General features: G+C 39.5%; 1 protein-coding gene across 1 annotated transcript; it reads left to right on the forward strand.

Moving 5' to 3' along the window:
- The first annotated feature begins 257 nt into the window (after nucleotides 1-257).
- On the forward strand, nucleotides 258-18,426 carry TNFAIP6 (TNF alpha induced protein 6). The gene is made up of 6 exons (XM_073304731.1): nucleotides 258-439; nucleotides 9,964-10,101; nucleotides 11,914-12,075; nucleotides 14,545-14,773; nucleotides 15,960-16,000; nucleotides 16,963-18,426. The coding sequence occupies exons 1-6, from the start codon at nucleotides 346-348 to the stop codon at nucleotides 17,124-17,126; spliced, it is 828 nt and encodes a 275-aa protein (XP_073160832.1). The 5' UTR covers nucleotides 258-345; the 3' UTR covers nucleotides 17,127-18,426.
- The last annotated feature ends 4,113 nt before the right edge of the window (nucleotides 18,427-22,539 follow it).

Genomic DNA, 22,539 nt, shown 5'->3' on the forward strand with positions numbered 1-22,539 from the left:
AGTTTTAGCACAGGCAGGAATATATTTGAAGAGCGTGAGCGCTAAAGAAAATTTTGGCACATAAGTTTTCACATGTGCTTTGGTAGTTATGGATACATTGAGGAGCAGACACATCAGCAAGGGAGCCATAAAATGAGTCAGACCAACCAACTCCGACATCACATTTAATTCTGTAACAATACTACAGAAAGTTCAATTGGAGCAGGCTTGCTGACCTCACATGGAAACGTACTATTTAAGATCAGGTTACCAGATGCTCCAACAGAATTTAGGCAGCTGCTAGCAGAGGTTACCCTGACTGCTTCAACGGAGAGCATTTACAATCTAATAGCTCAGACAGAAGAGATGATCGTGTTAATTTTCTTCTTTGTCTTGTTGTGGAACGAAGCTCAAAGTTGGGGATTCAAGAATGGAGTACTGCATAACTCTATTTGGTTAGGTAAGAACAATATGCATTCATTCTTTTCATTTTTATTCATTCACTTTGCTGCGGAAAGAACCAGTTATTTAAAATGATATAAAAATGTACTGTACATCAATAAGGGCAAAATCTTGCATTGAAATCAATAGGAATTTTACCTGAGTAATTACTATTTTTGCCTAATTTTCTTAATGTTTTCACACTTATTTTCTAACTAAAGGCTACCCAGGAAAAGAATCCATGAACTATGTAAGTTGAGTGTATTATGTGAAAGCATGAGCTGAAATAAAAACTGAGTATTAAATGACAATTCTTTTAATGAAGGAAAAATATGAAAGTGTAAAAGGAAAGAGCTGTAAAAGGAGCACACTAGTTTTTGCATGAACATAAAACAAATACATGGTGTCCTACATGTGAAACTAAAGAATGCTGAGGTAATAGCTCTCCCCACAGATATAATACTTCCTACATTTTCAGTAAAAATTCTTGGAAAGTGTGTACTGGTTTTTCTTATGGTTTGCTGGCATCATCAAGCAGTTGTGGGGAATAATTATGAAAGAATGAAGTATGTACAAATACTGTGGCAGCAGTCTATTCTTTCATATATGGGTAAAAGGGCTTCTTAAAATCATACATTTTCAAATGCAATGGAAAGAACACTAATTCAAAACACATTAACATAAAGAACGACCAAGCAAATGTGTGTCTGAAATGGCTGATTTATGGAGTAATAGTTATACACTATTTTATCTTTTACAGTACATTATGATCTCTTTAAAAGATTTCTAGTTAGTTTAATTCATGTTTATTATTAGTCATTGCATAGTGGCCAGATTTAAGATCTGGACCACTTTATTAGGTGCTAAACATACACATAGGTAAATCTAGTCCCTTCCCTAAAAAAAAACTTGAAAACTAAATGACAAGTGATATATGAAATATGGGTGGGGGAACGGAAACATTCATTCTCTCTCTCTCTCGCTCACTAATCTTTTCTATACAAATACTCATTTTTAAGTACTTCCCCTCCCCACCAAGTCCTGAGCATAGCCACTCTTTCTTAAATGTATTTGAGATATCACAGAGAAGGAGGGCTATGAAGGAGGAGAGGGTAGTGTCTCTATGGTCACCAAAAGGAGGGTATACTATGCCTAAGGGACAACTTATCAGACATTTGTGTGAGAAGCAGTTAAGACTGGCACTGCTGGCTGACCAGTGGTGGAGAGGTGACATGATAAGACACCAGGGTAAGTAGGCTCAGATGGCTGTGAAGAGCCTTTAGGGTAAGGACAAAAATAATCTCAGCAGCTGCCTTTTGTATGGATTGAGTGGAAATGGAGTGCTTTAGTCTCCTTCTAGTTTTGCTTCCTTTCTCTTTAAAAGGAAGAAGCAAGGTGTTAACTGGACTGAATCAGGGCACCATGGATTACTACTCTTCCCTCTATTAAACCAAAAACACTGGTGTCAGCACCACTTGCAATAAAAGGATTTATAGTGACAGGAAAGATGAAAGAAAAACACTAGCTCATTCAATCTCCAAAAAGGAGAACCCATGGAGTGCCTCAGACCATAACTTTCAAATATTTTACCCTGAGGGCCTGAGGTCACCGCTTCAGACCACTGCACTAAACAGAGGGTCTCCACCTACACCCTACCGTCTAATTATTGCAACAAAAATATTGCTGCTTGTGCAGCCAAAACATAATGCAGTGAACTGAGGAGAATTTTGACCGTTACTACCCCACACACTTTTATACAATCATAACAATGTTTCAGTTGTAATGTGAACAATAAGTAACCACAGTCCCATCTCCTATTGACTGTAGGGGGGAAAAATACCATGTCCAACAAAACAACACAGTCATGATTTAATTATCCCATAACACATACAGGAAAGAAAAGAACCAACCCTACTGAGGTAAATGGGAGCACCTGTAAAACAGGGCATAGTCACATTTGAACTTTCCTTTGCTTCCTCTCTTCTGGCAAAGCAATATCCAAACCAGAATGAGAACTTTTTTTCAGTAAAATAAGGCACCATAGCAATGACACAGAACTATCATGTCTTGATATCAGGACAGGCTAGAAATGTAGACTAGAAATTCCCTTCATCTTATTTCTATGCTACCCAATGTATTGTGTTCAAATTCACTAAACATGGATACTTAGTGCCGCTGAATATATTAGCTTTACACTAACATTTATTTGACTGAAGTCAGCTTTTGGAACATGCACATTCTGGCATGATCCAAAAGCAGTTATTGTAATACCAATATCAGAGTAAGTTTGCACAAACATTTTTATTGTGTTTATACAGGGCTGTATTTTGGACAGGGGGAAAGGAATACTTTGTTCTAATCAGCTTCAGATAACGGGAGAAGAAAATAAACTAGAAAAGTATATTTCTTTCATTTTAAAGTAAGTTCCTCATGAGCAAAGAGGAAAAAGAACAAGTAAACACTGAACCTCAGCAAGCACTAGAGTATTTGATCCTTCTGCTTGTTATGTTTACAAGGAAATGTGTAAATAGAGAACATACTTTTTAGTAATGGAGAGTTGCTCAGCTCAGCAGAAATTGTTTACAAATGATTTAAGGCGTGCAACTAAAATCCATTCCTAGGGCAAGGATCAGTAAACTGAAACTATGGAGATTAGACATTAGATGAATTTGTGAAACTGATTAACAGGATAAACTAGCAAGGGCCAGTGGTAGGTCGTGGCTTTAGAGGGAATATTGGTAGTGAGTGGTTCTGCAAAACTGAAGTGATAAATCTGAAACACCAAGGCCCTGATTCTGAGCTGCTCCAGTCCTGAAGCACATACTAGAACTGCATGTCACCCTTGCACCTCAAGGATTCTAGGGCTACTGGGGGCCAATTTGGCTAGCGCAACCTCGGGAACTGCTGTAACTTCCACACTGGATGCAACAGATTCCAAGAGACCATCAACAATCCAGAATAGTGGAATACAGAGCACTCTGGTCACACATGCCCCAGCAGGCCATCACCAAGGTGCAGCGAAAGGAAGGGAAAGTAAGGGGATGGGGAGATCAGGATGCTTGTTAGCCCCATTTCCCTGCTGGAGTGGCATAAAGGGACCAGAACACAGCCCAGAATCAGAGCCCATGTGTACATATTTCATGGTCTTATCTAGCTGTGATTTTTTTTTTGGTGGGGGAGAAATCCTGTGAAACAAACTAAAAATTCTTTATCTGTCACATTTTCTGGCTTCACTAAAGCGCACTGAACTCCAACAGAAAGTTGTAATAAGATCTCTGTTCCCTAATATTCTATATTTTCTTTTGTCCTTATTCGCACACTGAATATCACTGAAATCTAAGTGGAGTGTTGCCTCAGGGCAACCGCTGTATTTGGTCCAAGGACAGAACAAAACTGGCCATTAAGGTTTGTGGATTAACAGCAAAACTGCTAGATTCATGGGCAGAAGAGAAGTGCCTGCTTCTGGCTTCCTTTTTCTTCTTTGTACCTAATATAAGGACATAATGTGAAATATTAACGTGCACTAATGTATTACTATATTTCTTTACAATGACCACTTAGAACAAAGTTAAAAATTTACATCTTCTGCTTCCCCTTCAATTTTCAATTTTGATTTACTCCATTCTATCACTCATTTTAGTGGTACTTCATTGGGTCAAATCTAGCAGTCCTTAACCTGTACACAGAGAACCCTTTACATTCAGATCTTACCTGCTGTTATGGAAGTGGGTTTGGGGGAAGGTCAATCACCTTTGCAGCAGCAGCATCCTCCATCCCTGAACTCCAGGGAGAGCTATAGAGAGCCCATGGTGGAAGAACAATACATTGTTAACTCGACAGGCTGTACTCCCTGTGGTAGGGTCCAAAGGGCAGTGGTGGATGGTCCCAGTATACAATGTTTCAAATACAGAGGAAAATGATTACATATGCTACATACTACAGAGGATTCTTACGGGGCAGGCTGTTGCCTAGCTAGTAGCAACCCTTTAAGACTTCTCCAGAGGAAAGCATAAAGATCTCTACACTAAGCAGGCCTTTGGGCTGTTTAGAACCCTTTACTACTGTCATGGAAGAGTTCCCAGCTAGGTACCCAGGGAGAGTATATTTTTCTCAGCCAGACGTCTCCCTCCGCAGAGGATAGCCTTTCTAGCTGCTGTAATCAGCTCCAGCTGGAGTGCTTCCTGCTCTCTAGTGGCAGCATTAAACCATTCACTTGGGATGTATAAACTGCATCAGATGTGTGTTTGTATGTACAAGTAGAACTTGATTCAGCCTTAACTACAGAGACATGATAGTGCCTCAATAAGTGTGTGTGTGTGCATATGTGTATATCTATCAATATACATGTCATGCTATCTAAAGCGGCTCATGACAGTGTGCGCCTACTGCAGGGCAGACACCCCAAACTGGTGGTCTGTTCTATGATTAGGTTTCACCAAGCCAGTCACAAATGTGAACTCCTGGATCACTGTAACAGTTTTATCATGGAGTACCAGAGAGTCCCCTTAGCCTCTCCAGTCTACCATACCACCCAGACAAACTGAACTTAGTGATAAATGTGATACCAAAAATCACACCACATTCAGGTTACTTCCAGTCCCAACATAAGTTTTGCCAACATAAGTGGTCATTTAGACATGGCCTTAGAGTCTCTGGCCCATCAGAGTTCAAACAGCCAAAAAGTTGCAGTTTCTTTTTGTCAGGGATATTTATTCCCTTCTCTCAGAGTTCAAGATGATGGGACAAGTTCACGTGCATATCTCCTACTCAGGGTTGGGGGAGCAATCAACAAAGTAGTTTGTCCTCTGATGTTCCACAGTAGTTGGTCCGGTGTCTATGGACCTTTTTTGTTGGGCAGGAGACAACACCTCCTATGGCAAACTAGTATTTTACTTGGTAATGTTTCTGTCCTGATTGTGGGGGTTTACAGTTTCAGAGCAAACACTTAAATATTACCTATAACATGGGATATGGATAGTATAAGTGAGATTAATACATAAAGCAACATACAAGCATTTCATAGAGTCTAAACACTGAAATATATTCTTATAAGACTAATACTTATTTTGAGCAAAACTAACATACAGGTCTGATCTCCACTTATGAGGTTGTCAGTTCTTAGCTAATGCCTGCAGCCTGAGCAAGAGCTGGCGTCTGGCCTGCCAGCATCACAATAGGTATGTTAATTTATCAAAGGGATGTTTTGCTGTTGTGTTGTATCACAATCCTGCACAGTCTTGGATGTACTTGAAAAAAACCTCTGAAAGATGTGATCAGTAAATATAGATACTATAATAGACCATGCCACAGCATTAACAAGTGGCATATGGAATCAGCAGCAAACCTCAAAGCTTAGCGGGATACGTGTGTGGGCGCTATCCAGCCAAAAGCTACCAACACAATTTTATAAAAGAGTAACGGAGCTATAAGGTGGTGATTGCTTTTAGCAGGACAAGACCACACACAATACAATTTATGAAGATAGAAAACTAAAGAGGTGCTACTAATAGTATAATAGCTTTTACAAAAATTGCAAAGCCAGAACCTTTCCAATAATAGCCTGAACAAACCTGTTATTAATGTCCCGTCCACACTGAGATTTCATCAGACTGGTAAAATGGAGCAAAATTTGCCTCTAAAGGATTAAAATTTGAAAACCCCATTTATGGGCAACTGCATGCTATTAATTCTTGTTGGCACATTAATTCTTGTTGTCATGCATAAGAGGGATAAGTCCAAAGGGACAGTGATCTGGCCAGAACCTCATAGTGGTATTTTAGTCTTTTTGTTATAAGTTATTGGCATCTAGTAATTAAAGTAACCCTGAGATTGCTCTAAATTACACTGAGGACTGGTCACCTTTGCTAAGTGACAGTCTCAGAAATCAGCCACGTTTTCCCCCCAACATCCCAAACTTGGTTCCTGCTCTGAGCACAGCTCAGTGAGACTGAAGGATTGAAGACTTTGATTTTTAGATTCATTTGTGAGCTTACTTGTGAGACCTGGTAACTGATTACCTCATTTCCCAGATTGTCACATGAAAGTACTGTAATGTTAAATTATGCATCTCTTTACTATATTAATCAGATTTTCAGTCCATACATAACTATATCAAATGCACTTTAACTACTGGAGAAAGAAAGTGCCAGGATATATAGGTTAAAACCTGATTGATGACAATTTTGTGGTCTCAAAAACTCTCTCCTACAAAAAGGATCTCCTACAAAAAGGATCTTGAAAATGTTTTAAATGGAGCATGTGACACTCTGCACCCCAGAGGAGCAGCCTGTAACCCCATACTCATCATTTGTATATAATTGTGATATTTCACAAAAAGAATGCCATGTGAGATATCAGGGAAAAGGTTATGATCTGCTGAAATCCATTGTTCTATCTAAATATGTGTACCATTAATACATATAAAATTATAATAATTGTGTTGTATGATTTTCACTGAAAACCCACTGGTTGTGGGTTTGGGAAGTGCCCGGATACTGGCTCTCCAGAGACAATGACAAGGGAGGTAACCAATGCCCGGGTGGGTGCTGAACAGACCTCACCAGCCATTGTCCAGAAAGGGAGCTACAATGCAATGACTCAATTGCACAAGGCGACACCAGGGGAATTACTCAACCTTGCCTGGTGACTCAGCAATCCCTGTCAGACTTGCCTGGACTTGTGTTCTCCAAGCACATGGACTAATGGTGTAAATCAGAACACAATGGCCCCCTGCTTGGCCTTTCCACCCCCACCTATGCTGCAAGCAACAAGGACTCTCAGAAGACTGAAGACTCCAACAAAGGAGACTGGCCCAGGTTTCAAGACTGGCTACTATGAACTGTAATATCCAGTGGGGTGAGAAAAACTGCTTAATCTAGATATTGCCCAGTCTAATAGGGTTGAGAGTTTAGACTGCATGCTTATATTTTATTTTATTTTGGTAACCACTCTGACTTTTTCCCTATCACTTATAACCACTTAAAAGCTATATTTCGTAATCAATAAACTTGTTTTACTGATTATCTTTACCAGTGAATTTGCCTGAAGTGTTTGGTAAATCTGCTCAGGTTTACAAAGGCTGGTGTATGACCACTTTCCATTGATGAAGTGGTGAACCAATTAATAAACTTGCACTGCTCATCTTGAGCAGTGCAAGATGGTAGATTCCTGAGGTACAAGGCTGGGAGCTGGGGGGATTTGGCTGGTGCCTTTGTGTGATTCATGAGTGGCTCCAGGAGCATTCATGCAATCTAGCTGGGTGTGGGGCTCCACCTGCGGTTGTACTGAGTGATAACAGTGCCTGGAGGGCTTTGCTGCTTATCACTAGCAAAACATTGTGAGAGACAGCCCAGGCTGGAGAGTCAAGGGGCCACAGTGGTCCCAGAGTCCCAGGCTGCACCCCGGGGATCCCATCAAAGAGCATACATTCTATCCTATATATGTAGCTAGCATATGTTATGATCTCTTAGGTTTTTGGACTGGAAGCACCCCAACTCCATAAAATATATATTAGCCTTGTCTACATCAGGGACATTTTTGAGTATATTCATATAAGCAGCCCACTGTCTGCTGAGACTGTTTTTATCTAACCCTGTTGGGAACAAGTCTAATTAACATGAGTCTAAAAACTGTACTGGCAGTCATCAGGCTGTCTACACTAGGATTCCCACCATTGCCAACCACAGATTAATGGAGGGAAAGTTGACAATGTCCCTAATGTAGACAAAGCCACTGAATCTAAGTACTCTTTCAAAAGAGAGGTTACTTTTCCTATGGTGTGGTATTACTATTGTATAAAACAGCTTTATATTTGCCAATTTTTTTGGTCATGTTGACTAGTGATGGCAATGTAGCATGATGTACAGTAGTTTCTGTCAGATTTCAAGTGGGGTAAAGTTTCCCATTGAAATCAATGGGAGTTCTGCATGCAAATCAACTGGACCCTTCAACAGCAGTGATGGTAGAAATATTGTAATGTTGTTATAAAACAAATGTAAGAATTTTTTTGTATAAGAAAAACATCAGCTAACAATTGCTCTGGTTCTATGCCTAATATGTGACAGTAGCTCAAATATGTGTGTCACATCACTCTTCCCTTTAATTTTCTGCACCTCCTCTATCCAAATAACTCTGTAATTTCTCTAGACCTTCAGAACAAAGTTCTGATTCATTCTACAAAGAGTACACTCAAAATTATTGTAATAATTCAGGGCAACTGCATTTCTATCTTCCCTTTGTGGTTCAGCAAGGACCCCCATTCTATGGCTGGCTCCTCAGCTGTCACCTCTCTTGGCCAGAGACATGTGTCTCTCTCCCTCCTGACCATGGTATTCCCAAGCTACCCCCTTCTCTAGCAAGTCAGACTGCCTCAGCAGGCCTGCTTTGCCTTCTCCTCAGAAGCTGAAAATAGCATAAGTGCCCACAGTTAAATTACAACACAGCCCTTTCTAAGCAAGCACATTTATTCTTAAGGTAAAAATATTACAGAGAAATCATATTAAAAATAACAGAAGAACCTACATGCATGCTTATAAGCTGACCAGAGATCACCCCAACTCCAACAAGGACTCTTGCCAGTAAACAGTCCTCCTAACCCCACATAGGTGTGGGGTTGTGGGGTTTTTTTGTTTGTTTTTTGTTTTGGGTGGGGTTTTTTTGTTTTTGTTTGTTTGTTTGTTTTTTGCAAGTTCATAACAGCTTTTGCTCAGAACAAGAACCTTCATGTATCCTCACTCCTTTATAAAGTCTGAGTTTTTGATCTGCGGAAATCAGCCAAGCAATGGTTTCACCTGAAGGTGTAGCTTCAAAACGTTGGGTCCAAAGGGAGAAATTTGCTGTCCCAAGGACGAGAAACACTCCTTCCTAGGAAACTTCCTGAACTAGAAGTTCAGTCTTGTCTGGCACATTGTTCAAAAGAGTCCTTTGCAGCTCATAACACTTCCCAGGGTTTACATTAGTCATGTCTCCCCTTTAAAAAGTTACATACAATAATACATAAATATTGCCTTTTTCATAGAATGAACTCCTAAAATACTTAAACTTAATTCAATAAAGTTTAACTTCATTCCCTTCGGTTTGTCTAGGACATGGCAGGACATTGCCATATCTCTCACAGTTATATCCAAAAGTACATTGTGATACCAGTCAGGAAAGATCACCTCTTAGCTTAAGTGGGATATTCCAGACTCAGTGTTTCTGACAAGAGTTCATTGTTGCTAGAGATGCTGCTTTCTAAGTAGTAGTTCTGGGGATCATTTCAGAAGTATGTTGACTCACTGTGGTTCAAAAAGCCCCCCTCCCACAGGACTCTAAAATACCCCTGTGTTGGGAGGGACACACATTTTCCTGAAGCTTTCTAAATAACGTAAAGTTCAGTTGAATATCTTGTTTATGTTCTCACCTGGGCAATAGCCCAAGCTGCAGTTCCTGATCAACTGCTGGCAGCAATGAGGTCTGATATCATCCAGGAAGGGAGGCCAGTTGGGATCCTATATTCTGTACTCCTAAAAAATACTAAAATTCTTAATGGCTTTGATCCCACAGAGCGAGCAGCTGGAGTGTACCACAGGGAGGCGCGGGCTGGAAAATATCAGCTCACCTATGCGGAAGCTAAAGCAGTGTGTGAATATGAAGGAGGACAACTAGCCACATACCAGCAGCTGGAGGCAGCAAGAAAAATAGGTATGAAAGAAAATGTGCATTTGAATGTGCAGTCTCTTGAATCTCACATCACACGCTCCATGTTGCCAACACTTGTGTTATTGCAAGTGTCATGACTTTGGGGGTGGCTCTTGCAATCTTGTTAGAAAACCCAGGCAGCTCAGGCATTCTGCTTGAACTGTCTGCAGTTTCCCACCCCCTTGATTGCTCAGGGCTGCTATGCGACTTGTATTGCAGATAGTTGTAGCACAGGGGTCGGAAACCTTTGGCACCTGGTGCATCAGGGTAAAGCTGCTGGCGGGCTGGGCGCATTTGTTTATCTGGAGCATCTGCAGGCCTGGAGCCACACAGCTCCCACTAGCCGCGGTTCACTGTTCCCGGCCAGTGGGAGCTGTGGGAAGCAGTGGCTAGCACGTCCCTCGGCCCACGCTGCTTCCCACACCTCCCATTGGCCAGGAACAGCGAACCACGGCCAGTGGGACCTGCGGGGCTCCGTTCCTGCTGATGCTCCAAATAAACAAACTGGCCTGGCCCACCAACAGCTTTACCCTGACAGGCCAGGTGCCAAAGGTTGCCAACCCCTGTTGTAGCAGCTGGTTGCAGTGCTAGTGTGACTCTTTGTGCTTTGTGTGGGATGGAGCCCTAGAGTGGGTGCAGCACAATGGAGGAGCCTATTCCTTGAATTTGGGAGCAGCAGCCTCACCCTCAATCTCCTCACCACTAACCTTACACGAAGGGGGTGCTTTTGGAGATAGAAGCATTCCCCTTCACTGCATTTTCTTAAAAAAATGATCAGTGCCACAGGAACTTCTTCTAGAAATGTCCCAAATTTTCATTTAATCAATCAAAACACTTTTTATTGTGTTTATCCAAGACATCTTGCCAAATTTTCTCCATATATACTGAGAACAAACAATCCAGTAGAAAGACTGTTCAGTATGATGACAAGGGTTTGGAATGAAGAGTTGAATGAGTGCAGACTCCACTGAAGGTGTTGTCTTGCTCCGAGTGAATGTTAACATTTTTGTTCATTGTTTCATGATCAACTCATTCAGAACATAAGTTATTGGAAAAAATCGTCCATCGTGAGGAATATGTAAGCATCACTGTTGAATCAAAACTTGGCAGTAGGCACTAGCAAACAATAAAAGGGTACATTTTCTTGTTTGTGACTATTTCACAACCTGAAAACCACCACAAAAGAAGTGTTCTGGTTTTTTACTTTGAAAATTTGGTAAGCTTATGAAAACTGTTATGTACTAAGCAGTGAATAACTTTGAATTTTTTGATTTATTGTTTTTAAACTCTCAGCCATAACGTCGTATTAACAGGTTGTTTTTTAATTCAATAAGCATTTCTGTTGCCTTAGCTTATCCCATGTATACATCTTTTTATCCACCCAAAGAGCCCAGTCCTGAAAACCCTTATTCCCATGAATAATGACTGAGTGAGGTTGTAGGATTAGGCACTGAAAAGGAAACAAAGCAATCAATGTATTATATTTACATGACTAATCTGACTCCTAATTTGAATACAAAGGTTGGTAATGTAATTTCTAGGGTGGGGAGCTTTACTGTCCATCTGCATCTGATTTTTATTTTTCATTGAGAAAAAAATTTATTTTGGAGGACAAGAAGTGATTTTGTACTCTGCATTCAAAATTCTCCATGCAAAAGATAGCAATTGCCTCAGTACTATGATATGATTTGCATTAAGCTAATTATACATAAACTAGATTTTGGCAATGAGAAAAAATGATGTTAGTTTGAATGAGGCAATAAGTTTTATAATGTTTCTGCTTAGAGTGAATTTTCAAAACCTTCTGTCACACAGGTTTCCATGTGTGTGCTGCTGGTTGGATGGCTAAGGGCAGAGTCGGTTATCCCATAGTGAAAGCTGGATCCAGCTGTGGCTTTGGAAAGACCGGCATTGTTGACTATGGGATTCGCCTCAACAGAAGTGAGAGATGGGATGTCTATTGCTACAACCCTCATGGTGTGTCTAAAAAAAATCCAATGTTGCTTAATTACATGCCTTTTTACTAAATAAAATAGATTTTTAAGGTTAATAATAGACCGACTGCTAGCTAATGAATCAATAATAGGGCTAATGAATTTTCCAATTTGGGTATGTACATTTATGTGCCTAAATTTATGATTAGGCCATGGGTGATTAGCAGCTACTTTTATTTAGATGCCTAACATTAGGCACCTATGTTTGAATATTTTGGTCTGTGTGTTTATAAAAGTAATGTTAACGGGAACATTTAAAATCATATATTGTAAACAAACATATTTCACCTCTGTTACTCGATCATTAAAATTAAAAGAATGTTAAAAATCTCAATTGTAGTAATTAATTAATTAATTGTCCTGTTTTCCTTTTACATTTTTCTCAGCTTGCACAAACTAAAATAAACTAAATCAGCTTTATTTTGTGGTTGCACACACTGCAGCAGAGTATTTATTTGTTTTAAACGACAACTTTCATGGGAGTATGGAAAAAAATCCAGAGGAAAATGTCTATTTGTCTTCTATTTGTAAAAAGCTTGTTTCTGCTACAATTTGGCCCAAATTTGAGTGATGATTATCCCTTTAATAAACATCCCCTTTAACTGTCTGACACTTGGAAGGAAGTTTAGCTATACTTAAAAGCAGATAAAAAATAAGGATGGGCATTTTGATTCAGCACATGAAGAAGAAACTACCCAAAAATGACTGTCAAGGCTTACACCACATATTGTTCCAATATAATCTGGTACCACTAGTATAATGAAGAAGGAAGTAAAGTAGAGGGAAGAGATAAAAAGTAGGCACCAACAAGAAAAATTGTTTAACTTTGTGTTCTCTTTCAAACCCCTCCAAATGGCCTATCCTGTGTTAAATAGCCAGCATTTTGGGTTAGCAGAGAAATACATACAACTGTGCATATTTTATTTGTGTACACCATGGTTCTAGCTTGTTTATGTTAGCTCAGCGGTCATCAGTTTAATAGCTGCATGGGATGGGAGACACTCACAAATGCTCAGCAAATAAAGAGAGTGTGAGAGACTATGGCACTGATTACTATCAGCCTTACTTTCTCCTTTGTCTGTCCTCTCTCCACTTAGATGTTTTTCAAATACATTCTTTGGGCAGTGGACAGCATGATTAACCAGAGCTGTTTACACTCAGAGGTTAATTTGGGTCCCTCCCATTGTGAATAAATTTCTTAATACTTGATGGAGAATATTGTTCAGATTTGAGAAGAGTTGCCTGTCTTTATGGAGAAAGGGCAGCATCCCAAGGAGAGAACGCTAAGTTGTTGCTAATTGAATTAAGGGCTGCATTGTTCTCTGAGGTATTAAAGATGTTGGCAGTACATTGTAGGATGACCAGACAGCAAATGTGAAAAATAGGGATATATATTAGGATCCTATATAAGAAAAAGACCCAAAAATTGGGACTGTGCCGATAAAATCGGGACATCTGGTCACCCTAATACATTGTGCAACAACTTGTGTTTGGGATGCAAGTCCTTCCTGTATCTGTGCTGAAGCATTTACAATCAAAATAGACAATGTACAAACGGAGGGCAAGTCTACATTAGAGCCTACATCAGTGCAGCTGCACCACATCTGGTGAAGATACACTATGCCGACGGGAGAGTGCTCTCCCGTCAGTATAATTACTCCACCTCTGCAAGAGGCGGAAAAGCTATGTCGGTGGGAGAGCATCTCCGGTTGACATAGCACCAGTGTGGACAGCGCTTAAGTCGATGTAACTTACGTTGCTCAGGGGGATGTCTTTTTCACACCCCTGAGAAGATGTAACTTACATCGACTTAAGCGGTAGTGTAGACCAGCCCTGAGTGTTTGGTCTTCCAGGCTTGTGAGCTGTTGAGAGTCCTCAACTTCCACTGAAGCTAATGGGAACAGGTGCTCAACATCTTGAATGATAAAGCCCAAAGGAAGGGGGAAAAGGATGCAAAAAAAACAAAACAAAACAAAAAAACAGTCTAACTGAGTGGGGATGAGGGCTAGAGTTTATAGACATTTTGGATGGGGAACATTTTAAGGAGGGACTTGAAGGAAGAGAGACCAGGTTGGAAGTGGAGTGATTTATAGGTGCAGTTGTGAGGCCTATAGATGGACTTTGACATGCCAATTTTCTTTATACAGAGCACCTAGCATCTGATCTGAAGCCTATTGAAGTCAATGAGAGCACTTCCACTGACTTCAATAGACTTTGGATTAGGCCCCTAGTTGCCAGCATATCAATTCCATATATACTATATACGCCATATGTGTGCTACCATGGTACTAGTTAAGAATGATGAGGTTATAGACTATATGAACAGCACTCAAGAGTCTTGCTGTTGTTATACTGGGTTGGTTCTGTTTAAGATTCTGTCAGAAGAGCTAACAGACAAAAAGGTATGACAAATCAAAACACATTAAAAAATCTATTTTTATTTTTCTCTTAGCAAAAGAATGTGGTGGAATCTTCACAGACACAAAGCACATCTTTAAGTCACCAGGCTACCCAAACGAGTATGAAAATAAACTAATATGCTATTGGCACATCAGACTAAAGTACGGACAACGGATTCATCTACAGTTCCTGGATTTTGATGTTGAAGATGACACTGCTTGCATGGCTGATTTCTTAGAAGTCTATGATAGCTATGATGATATCACTGGCTTTGTGGGCAGGTAAAAATAATTTCCACATCTTTATACATATATTTGAAGCTATATAGTTAAAATGTTCAAGGTATAATATTTCATTGACAGTATGCTCAGAAAAAGACCATGTTGACCACATTGCATTTACAGGGGTGCTTCCTACATCACTCCTGCATCTAATATGTTCTTGAATATATGCAATGATGTTGCCAAAACCATCTCCTCTGCAGTCTTCCTCACTACTAGTAAAGGTGACCTGCAAAGATTTTTTTAAAAATTAGGGTTTTGCCCTTTTTTGCTTCTTTATGAAATATAAAGAAAGCCTGCAAGATTTTCTCAACAACTGCTTATTGTTACCTTAGAAATACAAGTATGGTCATCCATCCCTGGCTTTGGTGGAAGAGCTCTTGGAACTCTCAGAGCACGATCAGTGTTTGCGCTAACACCTTAATTGAAGGGATGTGGGAGGGGGAGTTGAGTTATTAGCAAAAATACACTTAGCTCAAAATGTTGTTCTTTATTGAAGCGAAATAAATATTAACAAAAACAAAACAAAAACGACCGAATAGCCCAAGGAGTTTGAAACAATCTTACAGTCTGAAACATTGCTTTCCCACTTACTTGCTCAATTTTTTACTCTCTTTGCTCGTGTGATGTTGTCATTTCACTGGTTCCCCCGTAATCATGGAGTTTTCCAGCTTGGAACATCTGAATTTCTAATGTAAAAAACCAGAGAGAAAAATAAACTCTCTTAAAATTCTCACTGGTTTTCATGCCCCCTTTGTACATCATCAAGAAGCAAAGAGAGTACACAATCCCCTTTTTATTTTTCCCTTGACAAGTCCCCTTTAATACATTTTCCTGATGTCTAATCTAAGGTTGTCCTCCCTCAGCTTCAAGTCATTGCTTCTTATGAAAATGAATAGCTCTTTGCCTTCTTTTATTTCATTTACTTTCTTCAATTACTGCAAATTTTGCTTCCTGCATCCTCTTTCTTCTCTCCTCCCTCACTCTCATTTGTGAAATAGTGCAGATAAATGTACTTAAGCCAATGACATAATTCTATGTTAGAATAGACCCCAAAGAACAACTTAGAACTATGGACCATAACAGAAAGGGGGACTCCATCCTTCTCTGTTAAGGTATCATTGTGGCATGTATGTTATTGCATATTTGCACATTTAGTCATGAACCTTTTACAATCTTTTTTCAGGTACTGTGGAGATGAACTTCCAGATGATATCATCAGCACAGGTAATATTGTATGTATTGCTCGTAGACAAAAATATCAACCTACTGGACCAGGGGACCAGATATTTGAAGATTAAATGCCCATTTCATGGCTAATATGTCATAAGCCACCATGCAAACCTTCTAGTATATACTTTATTCAATACTTTTGCTTAAAAATAAGTGTAAAAGAAGAGACATCCTGGAGAAGTCTAGTTAGACAAAGAATTAGGGACCAATTCTGTAGGCTTTACTCAGGCAAAACTCCCTTTTACATCAAAGTGACTTCACTGATTTGGGAGTTTAGCATGTCTGTATCAGTGGCCTAGTCCTACAAGACCTGCCCACATACAAAATATTGAGTCAATAAGTATTCCCATTATTCAGGAATCAGGATTGCAAGATCAGGCCCGAGACTCTTATTAGAGAGGATATGTCTGAAAAGGAGCCTCTGGAATTGGGAAATACATTGTATCTTTGGGTTTTTAACATAGGCACTTACTTCCTCAGTTCCCAGGGGGTGCTTGACCCCCGCTCCGCTCCAGACTCCACCCCCACTCCACCCCTTCCCCCAGTCCCTACTCAGCCCTGCCTCTTCCTAAATACCTTTGAGGATTTGGGCCAATGTGCTTATTTATCGTATCTAATTTAAGGGTGTCCCTTGCTTACATTAAACTGGCCCTGCCCATAGTAAGCAATGCTGATCCAACTCCTGAAGGTCTTACTCAGTATTTACTCAAGCAAAACTCTTATTGATACTGGTGGGTGAATCTTGAGCTCCTTGCTTAGTTTTCAATGAGATACACCAATATTGATTTCAATGTTGTCTGAATAAGAAGTGAGTAAGGATCTTAGGATTTAGCTCCAAGATTTGGGGGGAAATACTTCAATAGCTCTTGGGGAGGGAGGAGTGAAGAGAAAAATTCCAAAGCAGCACTTTTTATTCAATAGCAAAGAAGTAACTTTTCCCCTCTCTCTTGCCCTAGGAAATCTCATGACCTTAAAGTTTTTGTCAGATGCCTCAGTGACAGCAGGTGGTTTTCAAATTAAATACGTTGCTGTAGACCCACCTTCAAAACCTAATGATGAGAAAAATGCAACTTCCCAAGGAAACACAAACTTCTTGTCTGGAAAATTTGGCATTATGTGAACAGACGATCAACATCACAGAAAATGCAATTGGAATATACAGTTATTAAATACAAATACCACTTGAGATACCTGTTTTGTCCAATAAGTTATAGCTATCATACTATATTTGGGATAGTCAGCGGCCACAGTCTTATCCTTCTGACTTTTCATCTTATCCTTCTGACTTTTATAATTTCTGCTTTTTGTAATTTTTTCTTAATAAAGAATATTGGGAAATAAATTAGAAAATTGTACTTAAATGATAGACAATTATTTTCTAGATCACAAGGAGTCAGTGAAACTAAGAACATAAGAACGGACATACTTGGTGAGACCAATGGTCCATCTAGTCCAAAATCCTCTCTTTCGACAGTGTCCAATGCCAGGTGCTTCAGGGGCAATGAACAGAACAGATAATCATCAAGTGATCCATCCCCCTGTCGTCCACTCCCAGTTTCTGGCAAAAAGATGCTAGGGACACTCAGAGCCTGAGGTTGCATCCCTGACCATATTGGCTAATAGCCATTGATGGATCTATCCTCTATGAACTTATCTGAACTAAACGGAAGGATTCATTGTTACCATAGATTTCCCAACTAATTGTTATTCTACACTATCCACTTTTTTTCTCTCACCCCTTGCACCATTTCAGCTGAAGTTTTGGGGGCCTGATATTTCAATCCTTCTCCCCTCACTTTCCTTCATTCCTGTATATTTATTGCTGTCTGAATTCTCCTTTCCCTATTCTTGCTTCCTTTCTTGCTGCTCTCTCTCTATTTTTAAGCTAACTCAATTCTAATGTCTTTTGAGTAAGCCTTGCCTCCATGATAGTTTACTTCAAAGTGCAAATTCATCTTGAGAGTTGGCCTGTGATATATCCCTGACGAATCCATATGTAATGGGCTTCTAGAGCCAGAAGGTACTAAAGCAGCATGAAAAGCACTGAATCTGTAATTGTACTGTCCTTGTGATTTTATTGTGTTCTGGATCATAAATTATTTAACAGATTTGTAAGGAGTTTATCTTCCTTACCCAGTGCAGAGTTATTCAAGCTTTTTCTATTCTCAAACCACATATATTAAAGGGCAAAAAGCTGAAAGATTCTCTGTTAATGAGAAACTGAGGCACCAAAAGGAATTGTCCATCAACTATCAGCAAACCCTTTTTCAACCTGTCAACAGGCTTTGTCTTGTTCACACCAGTTCTAAGACTGCATTATGCTGAACTGATAGACGTGTATCCATTCCTGATATCAATTTATATCTGTCTGTTAACCCCCTGACCCCAAAATATAATTAAATCTACCTCTGTTTTAATAATGTCCAGGGTTTCCAATCTGTGCTGTTTATTTTTTCTGATACTTTTAGGTATTTTTATTGACTTTTGTCAATAATTAGGGACAGCTGGCTCATTTGATAATAGAGTGTGTGTGTGTGTGTATAAAATCAGAAATTAGTCCAATCCAGTGCCCATTAAAGTCACCTATAGCCTTTCCACTGTCTTCTTCAGTAGGTGTTAGAGCAGATGGCAAAGTACTTTGTTCTTTGGAAAAGTTCCCAGCAAGAATGGGAGACCTTTAGGGCTCATCAGCTCTTTCACCAAACAGTTTTCAACACTACAGCATTAACAGTTCCTGGGTACTTTCAGAGTGCTTTAGTTTGGGGGATTTGTTGGTTTTAACTTTAAGATGAAGCCAAAAACATACGACAAGTACATAAAAGTAGAGACAGCATCCACCAGAAAGGACCATTTTCATTTCCAGCATGTAACATGAGAGTTACAGAAACAGGTCTGTTTCTTAACTGTTCCAAAACCACTGTATGCTGGCAGCCATTACAAAATCCAGTTATCCTCTAGTTTTGTAATACACAAATGTTCCCTTTCCAGCTGCTGAAATCTCTATATCATAAATAGCTCCTTTCCTTTGGGAATCTGGATTCCCCAAAGCTAATATAATATATAGTAGTATGAACTGTGTAAGTAAGCTAACATAACTTAAGTCCAAGTGGCCTTTTCCCATCACCACCACTCTTCAAAAGTTATGTAATTTTCTGGCCCTTATTTGCTGTGGGTTCCTTCATCTCTACATCACACGTCATTCCTTTGTTATTCTCAGACATGCACCTATATGTTTCTAAAACACCACAAAAAATGGACTAGGATGCAATATGGACTCTGTTATCAGAAGAGTTCCTGATGCTTTGAACATTTCTGATACAAATCATTAGCAGTGGGAATGAATCAGAAATGAAGTAACCCAGAAAATACGACATCTGAAATCTCCTAAAGGGAACAGAACACTACATATAAAATTATAATTTACATAAAAAACATTTCATAACTCTGTTGAGCAATAATACAACTATTTCAGCCTCTCATTCCAAATTACCTTACTATGGCATCACATTAGTACTGGCGGAAAATAAGTTTCATATAACTATACTTAATTGAATCAAGATGCACCTGTTAAGAATTGAATCAAATTTAAATAAATACTATGTCTAAATCCTGCCCTCTGGTGGACTGAATGAAGCCACAGACATGTTCCTATAATTACATGTTCTTTATTTTTCTAAACTCAGCAGTAGTAGTTTGCTGATCACAAACTAAGAGTGTTAAGTGGGTCTGTTAACATTTTATTTAGCATAAAATATTATTTTTTTAACTGACAAGTCTGAAGTCTTAAACTGATGTGGGCCAGAATCAAAATATCTGCTGAAAGTATCCCAGGCTAACAAAACAATCCCCAACAAACAGCTGTGCAGTCACTTCAGTGATATCATTCTAAAAAGTACTTTCAAGAATTTGTTACTCTTGAGAATTCTATCATAGTACATCAAAGGCTTCTATTTAGCTCTACAGATGCTTCAGTCATGGAGATGTAAGAGTTACTGTGCTACTAAGACCTGTGCTCATCTCTGTGGCACTTACAAACATTGCAGAGACTGGGGCCCCAACTAAATTTGTAAGTTCAAAATCTGTTTCTGAAGAGTTTAGAAGCATTGCAGAGACTGGTTTCATAGTAGCAGCCGTGTTAGTCTGTATCCGCAAAAAGAAAAGGAGTACTAGTGGCACCTTAGAGACTAACCAATTTATTTGAGCATAAACGTTCGTGAGCTACATCCGATGAAGTGAGCTATAGCTCACGAAAGCTTATGCTCAAATAAATTGGTTAGTCTCTAAGGTGCCACAAGTACTACTTTTCTTTTTGCAGAATCTGGGATTCCTAAGAAGCATCTAAACCAGACCTCAGTGGTTCAGTGATCAACATTACCCAAAAGAGCTCCAGTAGTGTGAATTCATTGTTTCATTTATTATAGTATTATTCATATTTAAACAGTATGACAGGAAAATATTCAGTTTATATATATATTATTCTCACAGCAAATAAGTTAATAACTTAGTGCAAGTTCATAATTTAATTGGTTAATATTAATAATATACTAAAAGCACCCTGATTCATTAATAATTAAATCGAAGTGTTTTAATATCATGTGCTGCAAAGAGCCACAGGAGACACATTAAAGAGCCACTTGCAACTCATGGGCCTCTCCGAACCACTGCAGTTACTGTAAGGTAAGTAACCTTCTTATTTCTTTTTAATGACTAGTGTGACTCAGTGATCTCTTGGTACCAACTGGCAGAGAGCGCAGGAGGGGCGTAGAGTTTTACTGGGATCCCCTGAGTCAGATATATACATAATAATTCACTAAGGGGTGCCATATGAGGTCTCTAATGAGAGCCAGAAGCCCACTGGTAATCATAATCATTGTGAAAAGTAAGTGTAGGTAATATTGAAGGAATTATGCATCTATATTGAAAATTATGTCCCTAAGATAGGTAACAGGAGGTGAAATGTCTCAAACAAATTCTTTTCAGGAAGGAGTTTTGGGATTTCCTCTGAGACCTTTCCACTTGACTTATCCAGAACACCTTGTCCAGTTCTGGGAGAACACTTCATCCAGTTCTCTAGTCATCGGTTTGACTCCAGATTTTGTCACTCTGATTCCTTTATTTGGCATACAGAAAATCTATGCTGAGCTGATCAGACTCACGCGTAGGGGGTGCGTATAGGGCATACCACACATCTAAAGTTACACAGAAAACCTCTTCCTTTATATACATTTACACAATACATTGCATTTACTATTCTTTTTGCATCACATTTTGGGATTGTTTCCTGCATAGGAACCAAGCCAATCTCTGTGCAGCATACTCTGTCCATGCATTGTCCATGCACAGCCTACCCTTTAGCTCATCTCTACATTCCTAACTTATCTTGTCCATTGTTAGTAAATGGTTCCTTGGGTGTTCTCATTCTTATCTTAGCAAGCTCAGACATTCTGTCATTTTAGCCTGATGACCTATTTATGTATCTTATTTAGCACAAACATTCTGTTTTCAGCCTAATGATCTGTTTACCTCCCTAAACACTGTCCTCCAAGAAATCAGACCTCCCTCTGTATGTTAATTACTCATGTCTGGTGAGGCCTCCGCTATAGGGGGTGACAGATGCTTATATCCCTGTCTGGTCATTCTGTATTATGTGTCTCATGATGTGTGCCTTTTTCCATGCTTAGCCAAATGCTAGTCAAAAAATTGTGAAATCTTCAAGAAAGGAAATTTACAGGAAGAAATAACCAGCAGAAGAGCATCCTATGTACGAGTAAAGACAATGGATTGTTGGGATATATCTGGGAGTGCAGAGGAACACCCTGGGCCTTTCACCAAGGAGGCAAGCTGACAGTGTGACTTGTCTCATAAATGGAAGATCACACCCAAGCCTGGCTGTAAATCGCTATAAGACATTAAAGTATCTACTTAAGTAACTCTAGCTTCCAGAATGTGTGTTATGATTTTATTTTATACATAATTGTTTATTGCTAATACTCCTACTTGATATGACTGTAATCTCTATACTTTGTTGTTCAATAAACTTTTACTTGTTTTCACTATAAACATATCTAAGTTGTATGTGTTAGGCAGTGATCTGAGGAGTAATTGGTAAGGTGAAGAGTACTGCTTCTTTGGAAGCAGTGTATCTGTGAATACTGCAAGTGTCCAGTGGACCAGGAGCTGGACTGGACGCTCTAAGGAGATGCTCGGAGGGCTCAGGGGTTGGAGTGTGCCAATCACCAACGTAGAGAGACAGGGTAGGGCATGCAAGACCTAGAGAGGAATTCTTGTGTTGCTCGTGGCAGGCACAGACAAGTCTTCCTCACACTAAGGGGAGGTGGTAGTGAGGTGCCTCGCAACTGTGGGTACCCCAGGAAGCACAACAGTGGCATAGTACACAGGATCTAAAGCCCGTTTGTTGGTTAACCAAACAACCAGAAACTCAGAAACAGTTGGATGAATTTTCTTCAGACTTTGCACAGATTTTCTCCTTTGCCTCCAGAGTAAATCTGGCAATTTTCACACCAAGCCAGCAA

This window comes from Lepidochelys kempii, chromosome 11 (assembly GCF_965140285.1).
Source record: "Lepidochelys kempii isolate rLepKem1 chromosome 11, rLepKem1.hap1, whole genome shotgun sequence".
NCBI classification, from domain to species: domain Eukaryota; kingdom Metazoa; phylum Chordata; order Testudines; family Cheloniidae; genus Lepidochelys; species Lepidochelys kempii.

Coding starts and splice junctions, on each gene's coding strand:
- TNFAIP6 (XM_073304731.1), top strand. CDS start 346: ATGATCGTGTTAATTTTCTTCTTTGTCTTGTTGTGGAACGAAGCTCAA. Junction 10,102..11,913: donor GGAGGCAGCAAGAAAAATAG/GTATGAAAGAAA, acceptor TCTGTCACACAG/GTTTCCATGTGTGTGCTGCT. Junction 14,774..15,959: donor ATCACTGGCTTTGTGGGCAG/GTAAAAATAATT, acceptor ATCTTTTTTCAG/GTACTGTGGAGATGAACTTC.